Source organism: Lottia gigantea (genome assembly GCF_000327385.1).
Source record: "Lottia gigantea unplaced genomic scaffold LOTGIsca_91, whole genome shotgun sequence".
NCBI lineage: Eukaryota > Metazoa > Mollusca > Gastropoda > Lottiidae > Lottia > Lottia gigantea.
The window spans coordinates 713143-733175 of NW_008710984.1; the positions used below are offsets into that span (position 1 = coordinate 713143).

Genomic DNA, 20033 nt, shown 5'->3' on the forward strand with positions numbered 1-20033 from the left:
TCATGTAAATATTCATTGGAGAATTACACAGAATACACCACTTATTATATAAAATATTTCAATTGTTTATCGTACTATTTTTGTGATCTTGAGATAGGAGCATTAAATGAGATCTATATTGGCAATAATAACGGTCAATCGTATCTACAGCGGCCATTCTCGCTACGCCTGACAATACGTCAGAGAATGGACGACGTTGATACGAATGTGATAACGGTATGTTTCCTTCAGTTACGTCCCTTGAACTATTGAAATTGGAGATAAATATATATTCATCAGTTACGTCCCTTCTAAATTCGTCGTTAAGCGGTCATTTCTTCTGTTGGTGCGTTCCTGTTTGTAGTGTTTGTTGTGTATTTTGATCAGCTATGACGGATGTGGCACCAGGCAGGGTAAGCTTACTCTTCTAGACACCTGATACTACTTTTCATTATGAAATACTTACTTATGATTGATATACTTCCTCGTGTGAAAAGTTCATTAGCTATTATATTTCGTCAATATGTTGTTACGGATTTTTGGTTTCGTTTTGCGGTTCGGATCTATAGTAGGCTTACTTTGTTTATGTATTTATCCAGATATTTTTTCCAATAAATGTGCTGTGGGCCGTAACTGTACCACTTTATCAATTATTTCCCCTTGATAATATAAATATTTCTACATCAGCAATACAATTCTTGTGTTAACGGCGTTTTGGATAAATTTATTTGACATACTTTAAACCAACACATGAATAAAAAATATATATTGGACAGTATGCATCATTATTTTATTCCAACAGATATTGCAGTCGTATATTACAAGTGAAAAATCTTCCTGGAAGAAACGGTTTCGATAATCGTTTATCGTAACATTCTGAAAAATAGTAACCACAACTCTTGAGCATCAATATTAGAAATGTGCAAATTAATTGTATAAAAATTATGCCTTTGATTTTCAAGTAATAATTTGTTTGTCTAAAATTACTAGCTTCTGTAAGATGTTACACAATTTAAATGTATAGTTAATATGGTTATCCTTTCCAATACTGGCCATAGATCTTCATTTTCGAACCTTGCTCACTAAATCTTAACTCGATTGATTCGATTAGTTACACGTGGAAAATGTAAAGGTTTTCTTCTCTTTTTTGCGTGTGTAAACATCAGACTATTTCATCTAAATTACTGTCATCTATTTCACAATTTTACATTTCTTATTATTTAACATTTGGTTAAAATGCATATTTTTCCTTTTACATTAACCTAAAAAGGTGACAATTCACACATTCTTTGAGATATTGCAAAATTAAAACATGAACTCTCTAGAACAATTAAGTTTATAATTAAACTATGAAAATTTATTTAAAATGTCTGCACTTATATGACCGCTTTCTTTTCGCATTCTTTTTCATGTTGTTTTTTTCGTCAGAAAATAATGTATTTTTCTTTTCCATATTTAACTTTCTGAACTTATTCTTTAATAACATTAAAAATTATCATATTGTTAAATTAAATTTTATCATTTTATTTATTTAATAAAAGGATTGTATTAACTAGATTAGAATATTGATCAGATAAAATCTGGCGATGTATTAAAAACCTTTAAATACTTCTGTAACATTTTTATTGATTTAAATGTGATCTCGTAATGAATTGACATATTTCTGATTTATTGAATGACGAGAATGCAGCATATTAAATGGATGAAATTACAGGCAATGCAAGAATCGCGATCACGATTTATCTAACAATTGAAAAATATTATCATGGAGTATTGAATATTGTATTATCATCATGAACGTTTTTGCACTGGTAAACATGAATAAATCAAATTAAACTAACATCTTTGAAGTGATGAAGAGAAGTGTTCTCCAAAAGTTCCTTTGGAAATCTCAAATCAGAAACAATCTTGATCTAAGAAATATCTTGACTGGTAAACCTGATTGTCGATGTCCTGTAATTTGATAAATCACATTATTTCTCCGGAGATGAACTAATACATCATGAAAGGAAAAATATTAATTTCATTATTTAATTGGCTACCAATCATGAATCCACTAGGAATCGGCAATATAGTAATTTTACCCGGAATATTAGTTTATTTTTGTACCATCATTTCCAATATAGCATGCCTGTATTATATAAATGTTGACAGTTCGACGTGCATGAAACTCGGATATCAATAGCTTTGTGGTTTGATAATTAGCAGTATATCTTATGATGAACTCTTTCTGGAAAGTTGCAAAATCGGAGGTGATGTCCTGATTAGTTTTTGAGCATGTTAGAACGAATATGAACTACCAGTTCAATAAAACTACCAAATGTTACAGGTTGTGTGAATATTTCAAAATTTGAAATAGAAAAACTTCTCTCATTGCTCATTGTCTGATATTATTCGTATTCACTTGCCCGATCAATATCAAGTGATCATTTCTATTAAAATATCCCAACAGAAAATATAGCGCACTCATTTTAAGGCGGTGTTACTTCTCTGCATACGAATATCGTCTCCAACAAGCTATCAGATTGTGGCACAATAACAGTGAGCGACCATTTTTATCTCAAGAATAGTAATACGATAACAATGAACAACCATTTTATCTCAAGAATAGTAATACGATAACAATGAGCCACCATTTTATCTCAAGAATAATAATACGATAACAATGAACAACCATTTTATCTCAAGAATAGTAATACGATAACAATGAACAACCATTTTATCTCAAGAATAGTAATACGATAACAATGAGCGACCATTTTTATCTCAAGAATAGTAATACGATAACAATGAGCCACCATTTTATCTCAAGAATAATAATAAGATAACAATGAACAACCATTTTATCTCAAGAATAATAATATGATAACAATGAACAACCATTTTATCTCAAGAATAGTAATACGATAACAATGAGCCACCATTTTATCTCAAGAATAATAATATGATAACAATGAGCAACCATTTTATCTCAAGAATAATAATATGATAACAATGAGCAACCATTTTATCTCAAGAGAAGTAATACAATAACGATAACAATGAGCAACCATTTTATCTCAAGAATAATAATACGATAACAATGAGCAACCATTTTATCTCAAGAATAATAATATGATAACAATGAGCAACCATTTTATCTCAAGAATAATAATATGATAACAATGAGCAACCATTTTATCTCAAGAGAAGTAATACAATAACGATAACAATGAGCAACCATTTTATCTCAAGAATAATAATACGATAACAATGAGCAACCATTTTATCTCAAGAATAATAATATGATAACAATGGGCAACCATTTTATCTCAAGAATAATAATATGATAACAATGAGCAATCATTTTATCTCAAGAGAAGTAATACGATAACGATAACAATGAGCAACCATTTTATCTCAAGAATAATAATACGATAACAATGAACAACCATTTTATCTCAAGAATAATAATTCGATAACAATGAACAACCATTTTATCTCAAGAATAATAATACGATAACAATGAGCAACCATTTTATCTCAAGAATAATAATATGATAACAATGAGCAATCATTTTATCTCAAGAATAATAATACGATAACAATGAGCAACCATTTTATCTCAAGAGAAGTAATATGACGCTGCATGTCTGATTTAAATAAAATAATCCCCAAAAGTGTCCAGACAATGTTTCACATATGACCGAAAGTAGTTAACATAATTGTATGAGGGGAACTTCAAATCACAAAATAGCTCAATAATTACAACCATGTCTGATGATGACCATCAGATTTGTATTAACTTTTGACTTCCTTCGTGCATGAATCGCAAAAGGCTTTCACTCCAAGACCACTATTGGATGAACATGAAATATCGAAAATAGCTTGTCTTCTTAGCTTTTATATTCTGGTTTGGAAAGGTAACTAGTTCCAGCTATTAAGCCTGTCGCGAGAGGGATTAGCTGAGATGCCTGTCACAAGAGGTTGTGAGCTGAGATGTTTCTCTCGCTTGAACTCGAGAGGCTGTGGTCAGAAAGCTGCAGTCCGAAAGTTCTTGTTCTTGTTTTTGTGATGCAAGGAATTGACCAGAACTGTGCTGGAGTTATTACTTATGTTACTGATTCAACATAGTTCCATTATTGCTTACTATGGGCCAGAATACCCTATTTACAAACGACATTTAAATTTGGTCAAGTTATTTCAAGTTCGATTTTTAAGTTGTTATTAAAACATTCTAAATGCTTTAATGATAATTAATGTCTGACCTGTTTTCTTTACCTTTATATTTATTTATATTTTCATCTAAATTTAAGTTTCTAAAAATTAAGTTACAATGTACTGTAAGTGATCTGATGCTCAACACAAACTTTCAAGCTCTAATATACTTAAAATATACATTAAGCTAGTATAGAATTCATTCATAAACGGCAACAGGGTATTTTGTAGAGGGGGTGATTTGGACCTTGGATATTTGTAAATAGTCATCAGAAGTAATCGCACAATCCCTTCAAGTCCTTAAACAAGAAATTGTTTTGCATAAATTGGGAAATACAGGGTGAGCATACTCTAGAATAAATGACCTTACAAGTAAATCAAATCGATGCGACGTCGTGATATCGACAATAATTACAAAAGTGGCGTGAAACATACAGCCCCGGAAGTTACGAATTGATGCGGTGAGTTTTTGTTGAAAGGCCAGAGGTCGGATTGTAATTTTTAAAATTTGCTTTGGACAGTTTTAATTGGGTTTTATCAGTTTTACTTATATTAATGAAAGCTATCTGATTTATAATAGTATTTGTTGGTTTGTTGTGCTTAAATTCCTCCTGTCATTTTCTAATAGCTATATTAATCATTTCAAAACACATCAAAAGTATTTCACAAATCAAAGATAGTAATTCCTATTACAATTTGAAAAGAGTATTGCCCTGCTGACCTCTTAATTGGTCCAATCATTACTTGTTCACTGGGTCAGTAAGACACTATAAATAAAATGAAAATTGGCTCTTAGAAATTAATAATGTTTCAGAATTATGACGTCAAGTGACATAGACTATCAAAACATTTTCTTAATGAGAGGCATAAGAGTTGGCCATCTTTAATTTTCGGAATACGGTGATTTCTGCAATCTCATATCAGAGTACTTGAATTAAAGTGTTATACAGTGTCAGCTTTCTTAAAAAGTACTTGAAGATTACCGAAATTGAAAAATGGCGGACAAATGACGTATTTTGTATATACATTTTCAACGATGACGTTCTCGAATGATTCAGAGATACTCAGTTTGTTTTCGTTATAATATTTGTGAATACGAAACCAATGTTACTGTACTAATTTCCGCTCTTCATAATATTGAAATAGACAAAAAGCGAAAGAGAAGAGTGGATTTGAGTCAGAATAATTGAATATTGAAAAATGATAAGAGTTGTTTAATATCCGTCCTGTCATATCTCCGCCATGTTGTTTTCCATGAACAAAACCATCTTCTATCTATGGTTCTATTGTAAGTGGGAGCTCGAAAGGAATTCGAGGTTTTAGAAGTTTTGGAGTATAACTGTAATCGCTACTTGTAAATTGAAAGGCTTTAGATTGCCTCGTGATTAAATAATATTTTTAAAATGGGGTTCCCTTCGGAAATAATTTAGACTCATTTTCTTAAAGTACATTTGGTATTCCGGTAATCTGCATTTTTTTTTAAGTGAATTAACTCAATTGTTTTCAGTTTGGAATAGTATAGTATACGAAAGTAATAAATGTCATTTTCTGCACGTGCTAAAGGAATATCGAAATGATTAAGCAAATTCAGATATCTGAATCAAGTAACTTTCAGCTATTATGTCAACAGTATTCCATATTGTTTAATTCAAACTTTCTATTTGCGTTGAATTCAATAATATGTTTAGATTAGAAATCGGAATAATTTGAATATACTGTACAAAGAGCTAGCGGTCAAGATGCTCACAAATGTAGATAGTCGACCTGGGCTCTCCTGTAGATCGAATCATGTATAATGCAAGGATGAGTTCGTAAAAATATTTAATTATGTAGCTGACGATGGACAAATATGTGACTAGTAGATCATCTATGTCGTCCAAGTTAACATAGGGATAGATAGACATTGTTCAATTAGATTGGCCTGGCATCATGATGTATTTCATTGGTTTTGCACGCCATATTTCATTTGTACCAGTGATATATCAAGATGTCAATTGTGGCTTCCCCTTTCCTATTGAGATGATCAATCTTTTCGCTGTATTATTTCTCCTTTGGGAGGGGATGTATACAGCAAGTCGCACCGAATAATTCATATTTTAACCTTATTAATGTAGGCGTTTTGCGTAGTTTCCTTTGTTAATTGGCTGAAGTTACTTGCCTTGGATTGACCAGTATAAATGTACATGTCTTCAAGTAAAATTGAACACAGAACAAACCGCAATTAATGGCATCATTTTATATAATTTACAAGTTACAGACATTTTAGAGATCTAAACTAAAAGTCAAGCATTAACGGATATTCATCAACATTAAGTCGAGTACTCGGATATATATCCCGATTAAAAATATCTATAATTTTTATTATATTTCTTTCATATCTGTTTGTGAAATAATTTTGCATGTGACCAACATCTATAATTGACCCTTCTGACCTTTCATCTCGCTACTAATCCGCGCCAAATTACGACGTATGTGCCAGGGGCTGTGGACGGATTAGGTTAAGATTGGAATTATTTCCATTTGAAATTCCCTGTATTAGTCTTGATCAGAGACGAGATTGAAAATACTACGTCAATTTCTTTGGTATTAATATTTTTTGCCTTTCTTTTGATCAATCATCCCTGACCGTGATTGTTGAACCATTACTGATGATTGGTGTCGCGGATGTCTCCGAATGCTTTAGACTTACTATGACATGGAATCTTTTTTCATTAACGATTTTGATCATGTGTCTATTATTTGATTTTACCTTCAGAATATTTTGTATAAGAGTGGTCAATTTATCATATAAATATAGTATAAAACTACCTATGTGCGTTTACAACGCAGTCTCTCTTTATCATTTCTGACCTGAAGAGGCTGCAGAAAGTTTTCGTGTGACTCTTTTTATCACTTATGCAACGACTTGCATCGGAGTCCATTCCTGTTCTTTTTTATTACATTTTTTATACAAATAAAAATTCATACCCAGAAGATGCTGACACCAAACCTAGATAAACAACGATCTAAAGTATAAAATGATGGATTTCCATTCAGATTTCCATTCCAATACCAAGCACGCATCATTTCATATAATCGTGTGCGTGTAGAAATCTTAACATTCAATGAGAGTAAACACAATATTTGAATATTATAGACTTATATAAAACATTACATCTTAGTTTTGTATACAGACTTAGGAATCATAATATAAGATACACCGTTACAATGTCCCCCCTTAACACTAGTCATAGTTGACAACTATGGGACGCAAAAATCTTTTAACACATTGTACATGCCAGTGCTTACATTTTAGGATCCCATATAATAATTAAAAACACATTCTTAGTACAAAAAAAAACATTTGATAAACATGACTTAAATTATTTAAGCCAATAGACTGTTATTAAGTTAGGATCCAATCGTAAGCTTAAGTGCTCTTCAAACAACCACTGTAATTAAAGAACGAGCAATTCATTAAACCTAATGAATAGTTATTTAGAATACAATAGTCAACCGAGTATCATAATTAACGCCCAGAGACAGCGAGACAAAAATACATACTTGAAATCGTTTAAGGAATCTAATTCGTTTTGAAAGAACACTACATCAGAAAAGCATCAAATTAGACTGGAAATCAAAAAGAAAGTGTAAAACAGAAGAGACGTTGAGACATCAATATCTTAAGCTAAAGGATATTGATATTGGGAAGTGTTAAAGCCAGAAAAAGCCGAGAGTTTACGTATCGTGTCAAACTTAAAGGGTTTAACTGTCATACATTTTTCTCTTTATCAAAGAAACCAAAGGATTTGAGAGATTTCTTAAATAAAAGTGAAGAAAATTTCTGTTAAATGTTGGTTCGATATTTTCTTTGTGAACATAGCTATTCATTTCCGACAGATCCTTGATTTAAAAAAATAGAATCATTTTAAAGATATGTGTTTGAGGTTTTTTGTCGAAGAACACTGATTGGCCTTTTTTACTGTGCAGTAAATTCGATTCAATACATCTGAAATATATGTATATATAGTAGTATGCCATTTGGTATTATGTAAAGTACTGTCGTAGTCAACCAGCTAGCTATACAAACTACTTGCATGGATTGATCTGTTGGTCGGGAAAATAATGCCAACAATTATTCCTTTCGCCGACAGATCAAAAGTGTCATTTGATCAATAATACCTTTGTTTCAGAAACAGGAATTATTTAGCTTACATAATCAGTAATAGTGTTCACAGCTCATCGTCGAAATTTGAACCTTCAAATCCATGTGTATCCATAATTATTCACGTTTGAAAGTTTAAAACTCACTCGAATTTTAGTGAGACTATGCCTTATATAGCAATAGTGAAATTTCTAGTTTGAGGTATATTTGAAGGGATTATGCGATTTTGGTGCTTTTTAGTACTTCTCTAGACTATTAAAGCACAATAAAGACCCAAATCAATCCCCGCAAATGCCGACTGTTACCCTTTAATGATGAAATCTGGTCAACAATATATTATCAAATTCTTAAATTTTTAACATTTTCTATTGGGACCATGCTCATGTATTGTACCTAATTTAAATTTCCACATTGCTGGTCTGTTTTTGTTAAGCACGTTAAAACAATTTTTTTCCTTCTTTTAAGAAGAAACAGGAACTATCTTGGTGATTAAGATAAATAACGTTTTAACCAAATATTGTTTTTTTTAGGTTGCTTTGACTTAACAGATCTGGAAAATTAAAGAACAAAATTTATATTAATGAGGCGTTTGGTTATTTTCATGAATTTAAATACAGTTTTACGAAGCTAAATTGTGTTATCTGATGTCAGCTAATCCTTTGGAAAATGACAATTTCTTCGGCTCTGAATTGTTTCATGTTCCCTCATCTTGAATTATCGTATAGCTTTGCATCGATGAAATTGGATTGTGGGAGGTATTTCCATGCTAAGAGTGATACTGAAGATTCTAACCGGTATTAAATAACGATAGTTCTAGGAATTGTTGCTTTGCATGGTAACATAGGAACCCAACATCTTCTAGATGAGTTGGGTTTATAATATATGAAATCCTCGTAGACATATACCTACTCATCATATTGTGGAGTTACATTTGTAAAAATTCAAGTTTACTTTATCAGTATCCATTATTGGTGTCTACAAGTTTTCAAATGAATTCGTTTGACCGCTATTGTAGGTTTTTTGATAGACACACATCGACAAATAACTCCCAAATGTCATTACAATCGCGTGTTAAAATTTCATTTGAAATTGGATAGTTGACTGTATAAGGTAAATTTTGTCCGAATAGCGTGTTGAATTCTGTTAAAACATTAATATTTTTCCACCGCCTATCACGATTTAAGTATTTATCAATAATGTTTTCCTTAATTATATTTTCCAATCCGTCTGATATATGTCGTGTGAATATACCCTTTTCATTAAAAAACCGAGACAGATACTAATATATTCGGAGGGAGTCTCTGATATTTTATTCATTGTGAAACAGAAATAAAACCAGACATCTCGCGCCAATTTCATCCCTAAAAACACAAGTAACTACTACTACTAACTGGGTTTGTGTTTTTGATATTCTGACCGTTTTACACTGTGCAATTAAAGTATAACTATGCAAAACGAATTCGCATCTAAATCTGAAAACATATGAAGCTAACGGACAACTTCACCTATTAATTCGTCGAGGAAATCTGGTATGGTAATTAGACGACGGATCTCAAAGATTCAGATGACTTTCCCCTTCTGAAACGTATTTTACTCTTATTTATTTTGTCTGAGTGTTCCTACCACGCGATAACCCAATTTCCATTACTATTGCTTGTAGTGGATATATTTAGTTTAAAATTAGTTGTGAAATATAAATTGTTTATTCTTTTGTTTCGAAACACGAAATCTCCTGATTAAGATAATAACGCTGTTTATGTTTATGAAGGGAAAAGTTGGAGGTTTACTTTAAAAGAAGCATACCTGTTATTACATATTATTAGCTATTTTGTGTTGCCAATTTCCTGAGTTGACATATCAGGTGCTCAGAGTATTATTGTAGAATACCAGTAAATTCTGTGGGATATAACACTTTGTCTCTTCAACTTCAATCATACTAATGACAAACTAATTTTCACGTTATTAATAAACGTAGCTTTTGCTCTGTGACCAAGGCCAATGCTTTCATCGAGATCGAGACTCACATCAATACACTCTAGCCTTAATTCGTTCGTGTAATCAGCATTATGAACTTCAAGAGGTACACATACAATGCAGAAATACGAAATATACCGATAAGAATTCACTACATGAAAAGGTTAACCTTCACATATTTTAGGTTCATTTGATTTCATATTTCATGAATGTTTAGTCAAATGATAAATTCACTTCCTGCAAAAAAATAAAATGACCATCGTTATCAATTTCAACTGGTAGTGGAATGTTACAATTACTTTACATGTATTATGTCTTAAATAATACTTCAATTCTTTATAAGTATAATATTCTCTTGAGCGATTGTGAACTAGATTTTCAATCTAAACAACTATTGCCATTAAAAGTCTTAAGTAAAAATCAGATAACTAGATTGTGTGAATGATATTTGCAATTGTGATGTCATAACCTGTTAAAGTTTTCTGGTAATTTTAGATGTCTACATATCTGACAGGAAAGCGGAAGCTTCATGTATTTGTTATCTTTTGATCAAAAGGCTAGACAACCTCTTTAGAGTTTCCTAAAGAACATGGCACACTTGTGGTAAGTTCAACAACAACACCATCATTTCAAAGCTTATAGTTTGCATGTAACTCCGGGAAGTATCGGCCGCTTACCTTTGACGAGATAGGGATGAAGTGCAAAAAGGTCTTGTGCACTGAAATTACGATACACTAAACCAATCCGAAATGACATGGCAACAGATCTTGAGAGTTTTTAAATAATTTTAAATATAAGCATTTAACTATGACCCGAGCTTCATCTATTTCCATACCCTACCATTTAAATGTCCTGTACAATACGATGGTCTGAACGTCAAGGTCTCCTATTTTCATTCTTCCCATGAAAATAACACTGTGATAGATAATTGTTAAAAAGACCAAAAGTAGTCATCTAAAATAAATAAGAGGATTGACCACAATTTTCCGCCAATTACGGATCAGAAGACCGAATTTCATATATTTAACATCATATCTGGCTAGATAATTGTGTGGAGGAAATTGTCTTGAAATGACGACAGCATCAACAATAAAATTCGATATTTGTTTGGTCCGGAAAAGTGTCTCGTCGCTTTGATCAAAGTTTACAAAGGATTTCTATTTGTATAACGTAGATGGAACTCTCTATTTCCGATATGATTGGAACCAACTGAAATTGATGAGAAATTTGAGCCGTTTCTGATCTTTATTTACCATAGAGTCAATAGCCAATAAAAGCTGAAGATATTAAAAATACTTGTTTTTAAAGATAGGCGTAGTTTTTAAAATGATATCAACGTGTTGATCATAAATATACATATACTTTGTAAAGGTATGACCATCATCAAAGTGCTTCACATGGTTCAGAAATGTAGGACGTAAAACTCAATTTATTTCATTTCAAACAAAGATTTGAAATGAGCCATTATGAACAGTGTAATAAACTAAGATATATAGATAATAATAGTGACTCAGTGACCGTTCAGAGAAAACTTCCCTTCAATTACTGGTTCCATTAAGGTTGCCAGTGTCAGATTTCAGGAAACGATCTAGACAAAAATAGATTGTGATAGGTGAAATATTTCGATTTTTTATGAGTTATGTATTTTTATAGAGTGTCAGGTATAAAATAAACCTAGAGGCGTCAAATATCTTAGGAGATGGGTTTCAGTATATTTTACAAATGTTAGATATTTTTTTAACATAGGAAGTAACTTTTTAGCCTTATGATCAATTGATCTTATTTCTAGAAGCGCCCTGTTTTCTGACATTATGTTCGCGGAAATCGTTCGTTTGTTTTACCGATTGAACTTTAATTGTAATTATTACTAAGACACGCTGGTGGTAACTTATATCTAACACAGTTTGCTTGAATGATATGTCATACTGTAACGTATTGTTCAATTAATTTAATCTGTCTTCTCCGGATAGGATTATACCAATGAAACTTCCGTAAATGAATGAATGTTTTAAGTATGGTAAATTATGGCTTCGTCCTCTTTCTTTTTTCCCCGTTTAGGAAACAATATTTTGTACCGTCTGAATCAAACGACTGTCAAGCCAACACGGGAAGTTGAGACAGGTAATTAGATTTACTAACTGATTGTTAAAATAGTATAACGTGATACAACGAGTATACAGAATTTTAAACCATGGAATCGCTTTTCAGCTTCGTGTGACATTCTAGGTAATACAGATGTGGGTCTTGAGTTCGGAATAAGAGTTGGAACACATGATACCAGGACAGGTCGTTGTAATTTTTGTAGGAGACAAGCTCACCATGGTGTACTCCAGAAGTATCCGATATTATATATAGTTTTTAAAAGTCTCCAGTTTCATAATAATTAAACAGTTGAATAGAATATCTATATTAATTAGTTCATTGATTCATTTTGGAAGCATTTGAGCATTTAGTTTATATTGAGCATCTAATGAATAATGATTTGTTTCTTTCATCGGTTCAAGTTTAGATGTACAACTATTGCTCTATGTGGAATTTTGTTTTCTAGTTTTGGTCGGAACATTTTGACATCTCTAAAAGTTAATTGACCTTATGATAATGTCTTCCAAGAGTTAATATCACAAATCACGAGATGTATCTATCTACTAACTCATTTCATTTTCCCTTTCGCAACGTTTATGTTTCTTTTCTCACTTTTGTTTCCCTATGCACTGATTAAAATTTACATGATAATAAGACAAACACTTTTAATACACAATCTCACGCAAAAGTGTTGTCTCGAATTCTTTCTGTCGTTCAAAAGTCGGCTTAACCTGACGTGTACATTTTTTTCTGGCGAACCAATTAAGGCTTTCATAAAGTGAGAAATTTGCAGTGCATAGTTTTTTTGGCGTAAAGATCAGCATATTTATGGGAAAAACAGACGACAAACAAATAATTTCTTAAAGATTTGAATAAAAGTTTTGTATGTTATTTTGTAACTATGGGTCATTGTGCTTCCTGTTTAAACTTGTGAGGAATTTATTAAAATATGTTGGAATAACTTTCTCTAGTTCTGCAGGTTGTCAAGACAAGTCCTTTTGAAACATTAGGGCACAGTTTTGCGTCATTTTCGCTGACTGATATCTTGGCCAAATTACCCTGTATCACGAACGTTACTGTGAAAGATTTAAATAAAGTAAAACATTTCCATTAAATTAAGTTCGGATATTAAGAACTAGGTGGATATTTACTTGATTTACATTGAAACAACTTTCAGACGATGACGTGCCAGTGGGTGGAATTACACGGAAATGTATACTTAGGAGTACATTATGGTCACAAGTCTTTTTTATTACCATTTATAAAAATCACAGTTACAATGAAAGTCGGTTATTTGAAATTAAGTTTGGGACTCGACAGTTGTATGCACCTTGTCCTTAGGTTACATATAGTGCTTATGTTATTAGGTGAATATTCAAATATATTTATTAACAAGGGTAAAGTGTGAGGGCCCAATACAAAATATTAAATCTGGGGCAAGAACAACCGTAAACAAAAGGCAGATGTAACGCATAGTCTGACAAGCTGCCTATAACAAAGCAATTAATTAATGATGCTGCTCCTGTAAGGCTAGAATAACCTTAAATGCGGGTGTGTTTCTTGGCAGGGTATGCTTATTCTTCTGATCACTTGGTGTCTTTTTCTTATTATGATATGCTTCCTCATGGATGTGGGTGTTTGCAACAGTTTTTCTTGTCATAATATAACATTTGTGATCAATTCTCTTCTTTCAACTATTGAGATGAAATAAATGTATTGTTATCAGTTACCTCCCTTGAACTTTTAAAATTCATCAATCAAATCACCATATTTTTGTTTGTACGTTCCTATTTGTAGTAAGGGCTACCGGGGCTAGTTCGGCTACGGGCATGTCCGTCACTCATTCATAACTCGCGCCATAATCTGATGTTAACCACTGCCGCCTGTCGGTAGAGTGACGTCATCATACCAACTGTTTAAAGTTAAAAATGGCAATCCGACGTTGATTAGCCTTGATTTTATCACGATAATCTTGATATTTGACATGGTAAGTAAAAATTCTCGCCTTATTTTTATGTCTGATTACTTCAACTAACATCAATTGCTTTGTATATGAAGTTAGGTAAGTTCATGCCTCTGACTATCTTATTTACCTACTCTCAATTAGTTGACCCAGCCATATGATAACACGTGATTTGTGGAAAAGTTCGCAATGGGTCATTTTGGTGTGGGCAAGTTCGGCCAGTAACCGAACCTGTCTGGTCACTAGCCTAACTTACCCCTAGTAATATGTATGAATTATATTTTATGTTATCAATAAAGTACTAACTTTTCTTTCAGAATGCATATACAAGAACTTAATCATGGTTCGAAATTATAAAAGAAAACACCCAAGTATAACCACTCCAGATGATATTCGAAAGGACATTAGAACATTACATTGATACATCTGATGGATACCTGAAGACTGTGAATTTGTTCAACATACCTCGCACTACATGTGAAAAAATACAACAAATTGTCTGTCTCCGGGGAATCGACATCGAATGTGTCATACGGATATCAAAATCCAAGGCAGGTATTCACCGATGATCATGAAACTGATCAATTAGTCCAAGAGAAGTCCGAGTTTAAACATTCGAATGCGCTTGGAGATACAAATGCCATTGTCATGGTCTGAAAAGGAAATGGTAGGAGCTGGCTTCTTAAAGCGTCATAAGGGGTTGTCCATAAGAACTCCAGAAGCAACAAGTATAGCTAGAGCAACAGCGTTTAACCGAACCAATGTACCTTTATTCTTTCGAAATCTAGCCAATGTTATGGACTGACACCAATTCAAAGCTTGCAATATTTGGAATGTTGACGAGACCGGAGTGACAACAGTGGTTGGTACAGGCATGAAACGTCAACAGAAAGAGAGCAGTTAGTGACCTTATGTGCAGGAGTATTAGCAGGTGGTCAATGTATTCCACCATTTCTACCCGCGCGTGCATTTTAATGACTATTTCTTGGATGAATTCTTGATTGCAACCCTTCCGTGTTCTCTCCTCTGAAGAAGAAGTTATCTCAGTCCAACTGGCTACGAAGCAATCCAGGGAAGCCGATACCATATATGCAAGTATTCTTTCCATGACAAACATAATATGCAGTGGCTTCGAGAAAACGGGAATATTTCCATTCAACAGCAAAATCTTCGGTGATGACGTAAATTTCGGAAGGAAATGTAGAAACAATCTCAATGCTAACATCTGATGATACCGATACTGTGATGATCCGCTACCTACAGAATAATAACATTTGCATTATACCTTTAAGAGGTGGTGGTCAATGCCTGCTGTACGCCGTCAGTCCTCTCTACATGCAGCAGGGGCTGGGACGTTCACTAGTGATGATTTGGGATCGTTGTTAATCAAATAGTCCGCGATCATGAAGAGTTCTATCGAGATTTTTGTGTGACGGATGACATAGACGTATCAGAGGCCGTACATGGATTCTTAGCTGATAAACAATACAACAACAACGCGTGAGATATATTTTTGTCTCAATCTATTATACCAAACATATGTCAACAATCAACTCTGGTGAAACATGTTCACCAGAAACAATAAAATCACACCTAAAAGCTCCGAAACGCAACTCTACTAAAGCAGAAAACGCAGAAAGACATGTATTTTAACTGATACACCTGAGAGAGAAGACTTAAGAACCGAGCACAAACAACGAAGGGTGAAACAAAATAACTCTATACGAAAACGTGTGAAAAATCACACAGTTAAAAAGTCCCTTTTTCCCAAGAAGAAGTCAATTCGCAAAGAACCCGTAGAATCTGAGAGTGAAGAAGAGGAGGACTGTTTTGTTTGATTTGCATGGAATCCTGGTCTAATGTGGTCACACGAACAGTGTGCGCATACCCACGGCATGGTCGGTTACATCTGCCACAACTGTTACTCTGACGACTATAACGAGATTTATTCATTAATTTTTTATATGCAGCGTATTTTCCAAAATGTGGCCGTATTAGCCCTGGTCTCCCCTATGTGTTATGTATGTTAAGCAGTTACGATGGGTGCGGCTCTACACACACTTTTCATTATGAAATACTTACTTATGATTTAAATACTTCCTCATTAGCTGCTACTACTACTATGTTTCGCCAATATGATGTTTGGATTTCGGGTTATGTTTTGCTGTTCGAAATGTTAGTTTATTTATTTAAAGTATGAAGAGTTGATACATCCTAACCGACCAACCGGAGGTCGAATATTGCACAAAAATGTGCATTGCTTATGATGGAATATAAATTAATATAGGATGGAAAGAAACTATTAAATTTTGAGAATTATTCGTGACGTCAATAATTTAGAGATTTATTTTAGGTATTGAAAATATGTTTTGTTTCATTGTGTGGAATATAATTACACACAATGAAACAAAACATATTTTTAATACCAATTCCACACAATGAAACAAAACATATTTTCAATACCTAAAATAAATGTTCAGTATTCTTTGTCGTTCTGTTGCTTAAAATCTACAAAAAAATACATTTTCCTGCCATATTTTACTTCCGGTTGGCACATTCAAATTGATTACCAACAAAGGTATCCGCTGATGACTTAACAGGAATTGATGATTCTCATAAGGCAGGTTTAATTTCTCATAATTATAAGCAGTCGTGTAAATAGACACGGGTTAATATATATTTGAAGAGTCTAGACCGATCATATGTATAGATAGACTTTAAATAGATGATATTTGTTCCCATAGATTGACCATTCACAGCTTTACCAGCTTTCTGGTCGACAAGAACATGAATAGTATCTTTCACAGGAAGCAATCGACTTTCTGAACTTTATTCAGATATAGTATCCATAATCAATGTCATAATTATATTTAAAGTATTGCAGTATTTTTTCGTTAAGTGAAATCCACGGTTCTAAATTACAATCACGGTCTTTAGAAGAAATTTTACCTAAAATTTTTATCTGAATTTTGTAAGGTTTACTAAGTCAACAAGGTAGATGAAAGAATGGCCTGGAACAGGTATAGTCCAGTATAACCAAGATGAGAGCATACATATTATGAAAACAGTATGCACCACCCTTGTAGCAACGTCTTGTAGATTGTCAAGAGAGTACATTTAAATATTTTCTCGTAGGATATATGATACTAATACAAAACTAAGGTCAGTACTCCTAAATTTAAATAAGGGTGGACACTGGACATATTTAAAACCTACATTTACAAAAACATAACAAAAAACCTACTTCAGTTCTTCTTCAGGTATCACATTGAATTTTATGAGGTCTGGACATATTTCAATATTATTTCAAAAGGTTATGTTTTGAATGCTTATGATATTTTGAATTGAAGTTGTTCTATTTCCCTGAAGCCATCGATAAATTTCATCGCATAATAATGGTAACATGTTTGTTTTAAATGTTTCCTCCTTGGTTACATGGTTGGGTTACGCCATACCACAAATAGAATCGACTCACCTGTACTGTGATCTTTAAAGCCAAGAATTATAAACAATCTGTAAGAGATATAAACAAACAAGAAAGACATTCTAAATATACCCCGAGCTAAATTATTTAATTAGTGAAACTTAACAAAGATAACATCATTAGCCGTTCGATTATTTCAAAACAAGATCAAAAAGATCTAAGGAAGATTTAATCTGAATCTTTTACCAATAAACAGTGAACGTATTGGTTTATTTTAGAAAATATTTCATGAGGGTATTTTTGGAACAATTCTTTGCTAAGATATTTTCTGGAATTGTTTCTGTCTAGATGCCAACGAATGGAATGTTAAACAGGGTAAAATGAGTGTGGTTAAGTTTAGTGTCAGTGTTCTAGTCTAATATTAGATCCCTCAATCGGACATGGCTCTGTAAGGTTACGCAGGTCCTTATCGACCATTACCAAACCACACTTCAAGAGAAGCTGACCACCATTCGTACCAAGTCTTTATCATCACCTGCCGTCGACCGCATCGTTTCTCATGCCCTGTCCTGGGCCCGTCGCTCCTATGGGAAACGTCTCACTCAAGCTGTAATTTCCAAATTCTACCAAACAATCAACGAAACAAAAACCAGAGTAACCATATCTCTACCAACTGAAATGGACACTACACCTGCACCATCTAGAGCTACCACGCTGCCGAACCAAACCCCTAAACGAGCCCGAAGTTCACCTACTCCTAGTCCAGCAGACATAGGTAAACGCTCTCGTAGAAAGGGCACACCCCTTCCCTTTTCACTTTTAGACTCGTCTTCCCCTTCCACACCATCTGAATCTTCACCACGTGATCCAGGATCCGCCAACCTTTCTTCCTTCTGTGCGTTTTTGGACCAGCAAACCACCCCTCAGTCTCCATCCAAGTCGAGACATGTATCCAGACCTTCCCCTCCTCGAACCAGATCCCAGTCCGTTCCCAATGCTACAATTCTAACAACTACCAAACCAGTACCAATCACACCGTCGACGACCATTATATCCGCTACCAAACCGTATTATCACCAAACCAAGGACAAATCATTATGGAAACTACCTGCTCTAAAGAAATCAACCTTAATAATTGGATCATCTAACCTGAATCGAATTACCAAAACCAGTTCGGACACCGAAATACATTCTTACCCCGGTGCCCAAATCCATCACATACAGTCAATCCTGGAATCATACGACCATGATCCCAAACCTAATACCATTATTCTTCATGTAGGCCTCAACAACCGTGATCAGATACCAAAGACCTCCTTTAACCAAGCCCAGAAATTAATCGCCACAGCCAACAAAACCTTCCCAAACTCCAAGATCCTCTTCACATGTATACCCATTTCAAATAAAATCTCGAAGAAAGCACAACAGAACCTCAGCACCCTCAACAACATGATGATGGAGTCCAGTATCAACAGCGCAACAATCTTACCACCCTACGAAGAAGAATTCGGAACAGTTGATAATCTTCATTGGTCTCCAGAAACAGCAAACAGCATTTATTTGTTTTGGATACACCAGCTTCAAGCATCGAGTAAGTCTTTAAACTAATTACTGGGGATAAAAATACTGAGAGGCCACCGCTAGGCCAAACTGTAGTTAACTTGAGCCGCAAAATTCTCACACCCCTTCAGCATTCAATCTTAGACCGTGGACTTAAGTTTATTCCCACACCAAAGATAGCTAACTTGAATTATCTCCGACCATCCATTGAACGATTTCAACGAAATCTTAGCTGCACAAATTTTTTTCGAAACCACCCCCCACGTGGTGCTAGAACAATGTTTATTCCTAAATCCACGTGGACACCCCCTCAGGCCGCCATCCATTCTGAAATATTGAAAGCATTTGCTAGTATGAATAGTCAAACAGTGAACCTTTCCATAACACACGAAAAGCCTAATCTCACACGAGTGGAACGTGAAGCGTTAAACTTACTTAAGAAAGACGATAGCATTGTTATTAAAAAGAGTGACAAAGGTTCATGTTGTGTCATTCTGAATAGGGAGGATTACGTTTCAGAAGCAGAGAATCAACTGAATAATCCTAAACATTATGCCATTTTACCGAAACCAATTTTCAAAGAAACTGCTAACATGATTAATAATATTCTTGCCGATTTAGTCAAAACTAGTATCTCAAACAGAAACAATATGACTATCTGTCTGCCAAACCTGATTGTCGCGAGAGACATTTGTACACTTTGCCTAANA

The 20033-nt window shown here is 33.7% G+C and overlaps 1 protein-coding gene across 1 annotated transcript in view; it reads left to right on the top strand.

Annotated features, from left to right (window-relative positions):
- Positions 1–18441: 18441 nt before the first annotated feature.
- The window catches only part of LOTGIDRAFT_169969 (hypothetical protein), a gene marked incomplete at both ends in the record, with an annotated part of 7444 nt that continues 5852 nt past the window's right edge, over positions 18442–20033 (top strand). Inside the window, one exon of the mRNA XM_009068599.1 lies at positions 18442–19041. Within this exon, the coding sequence (XP_009066847.1) occupies positions 18442–19041 (600 nt within the window). The remainder of the gene's footprint in view (positions 19042–20033) is intronic.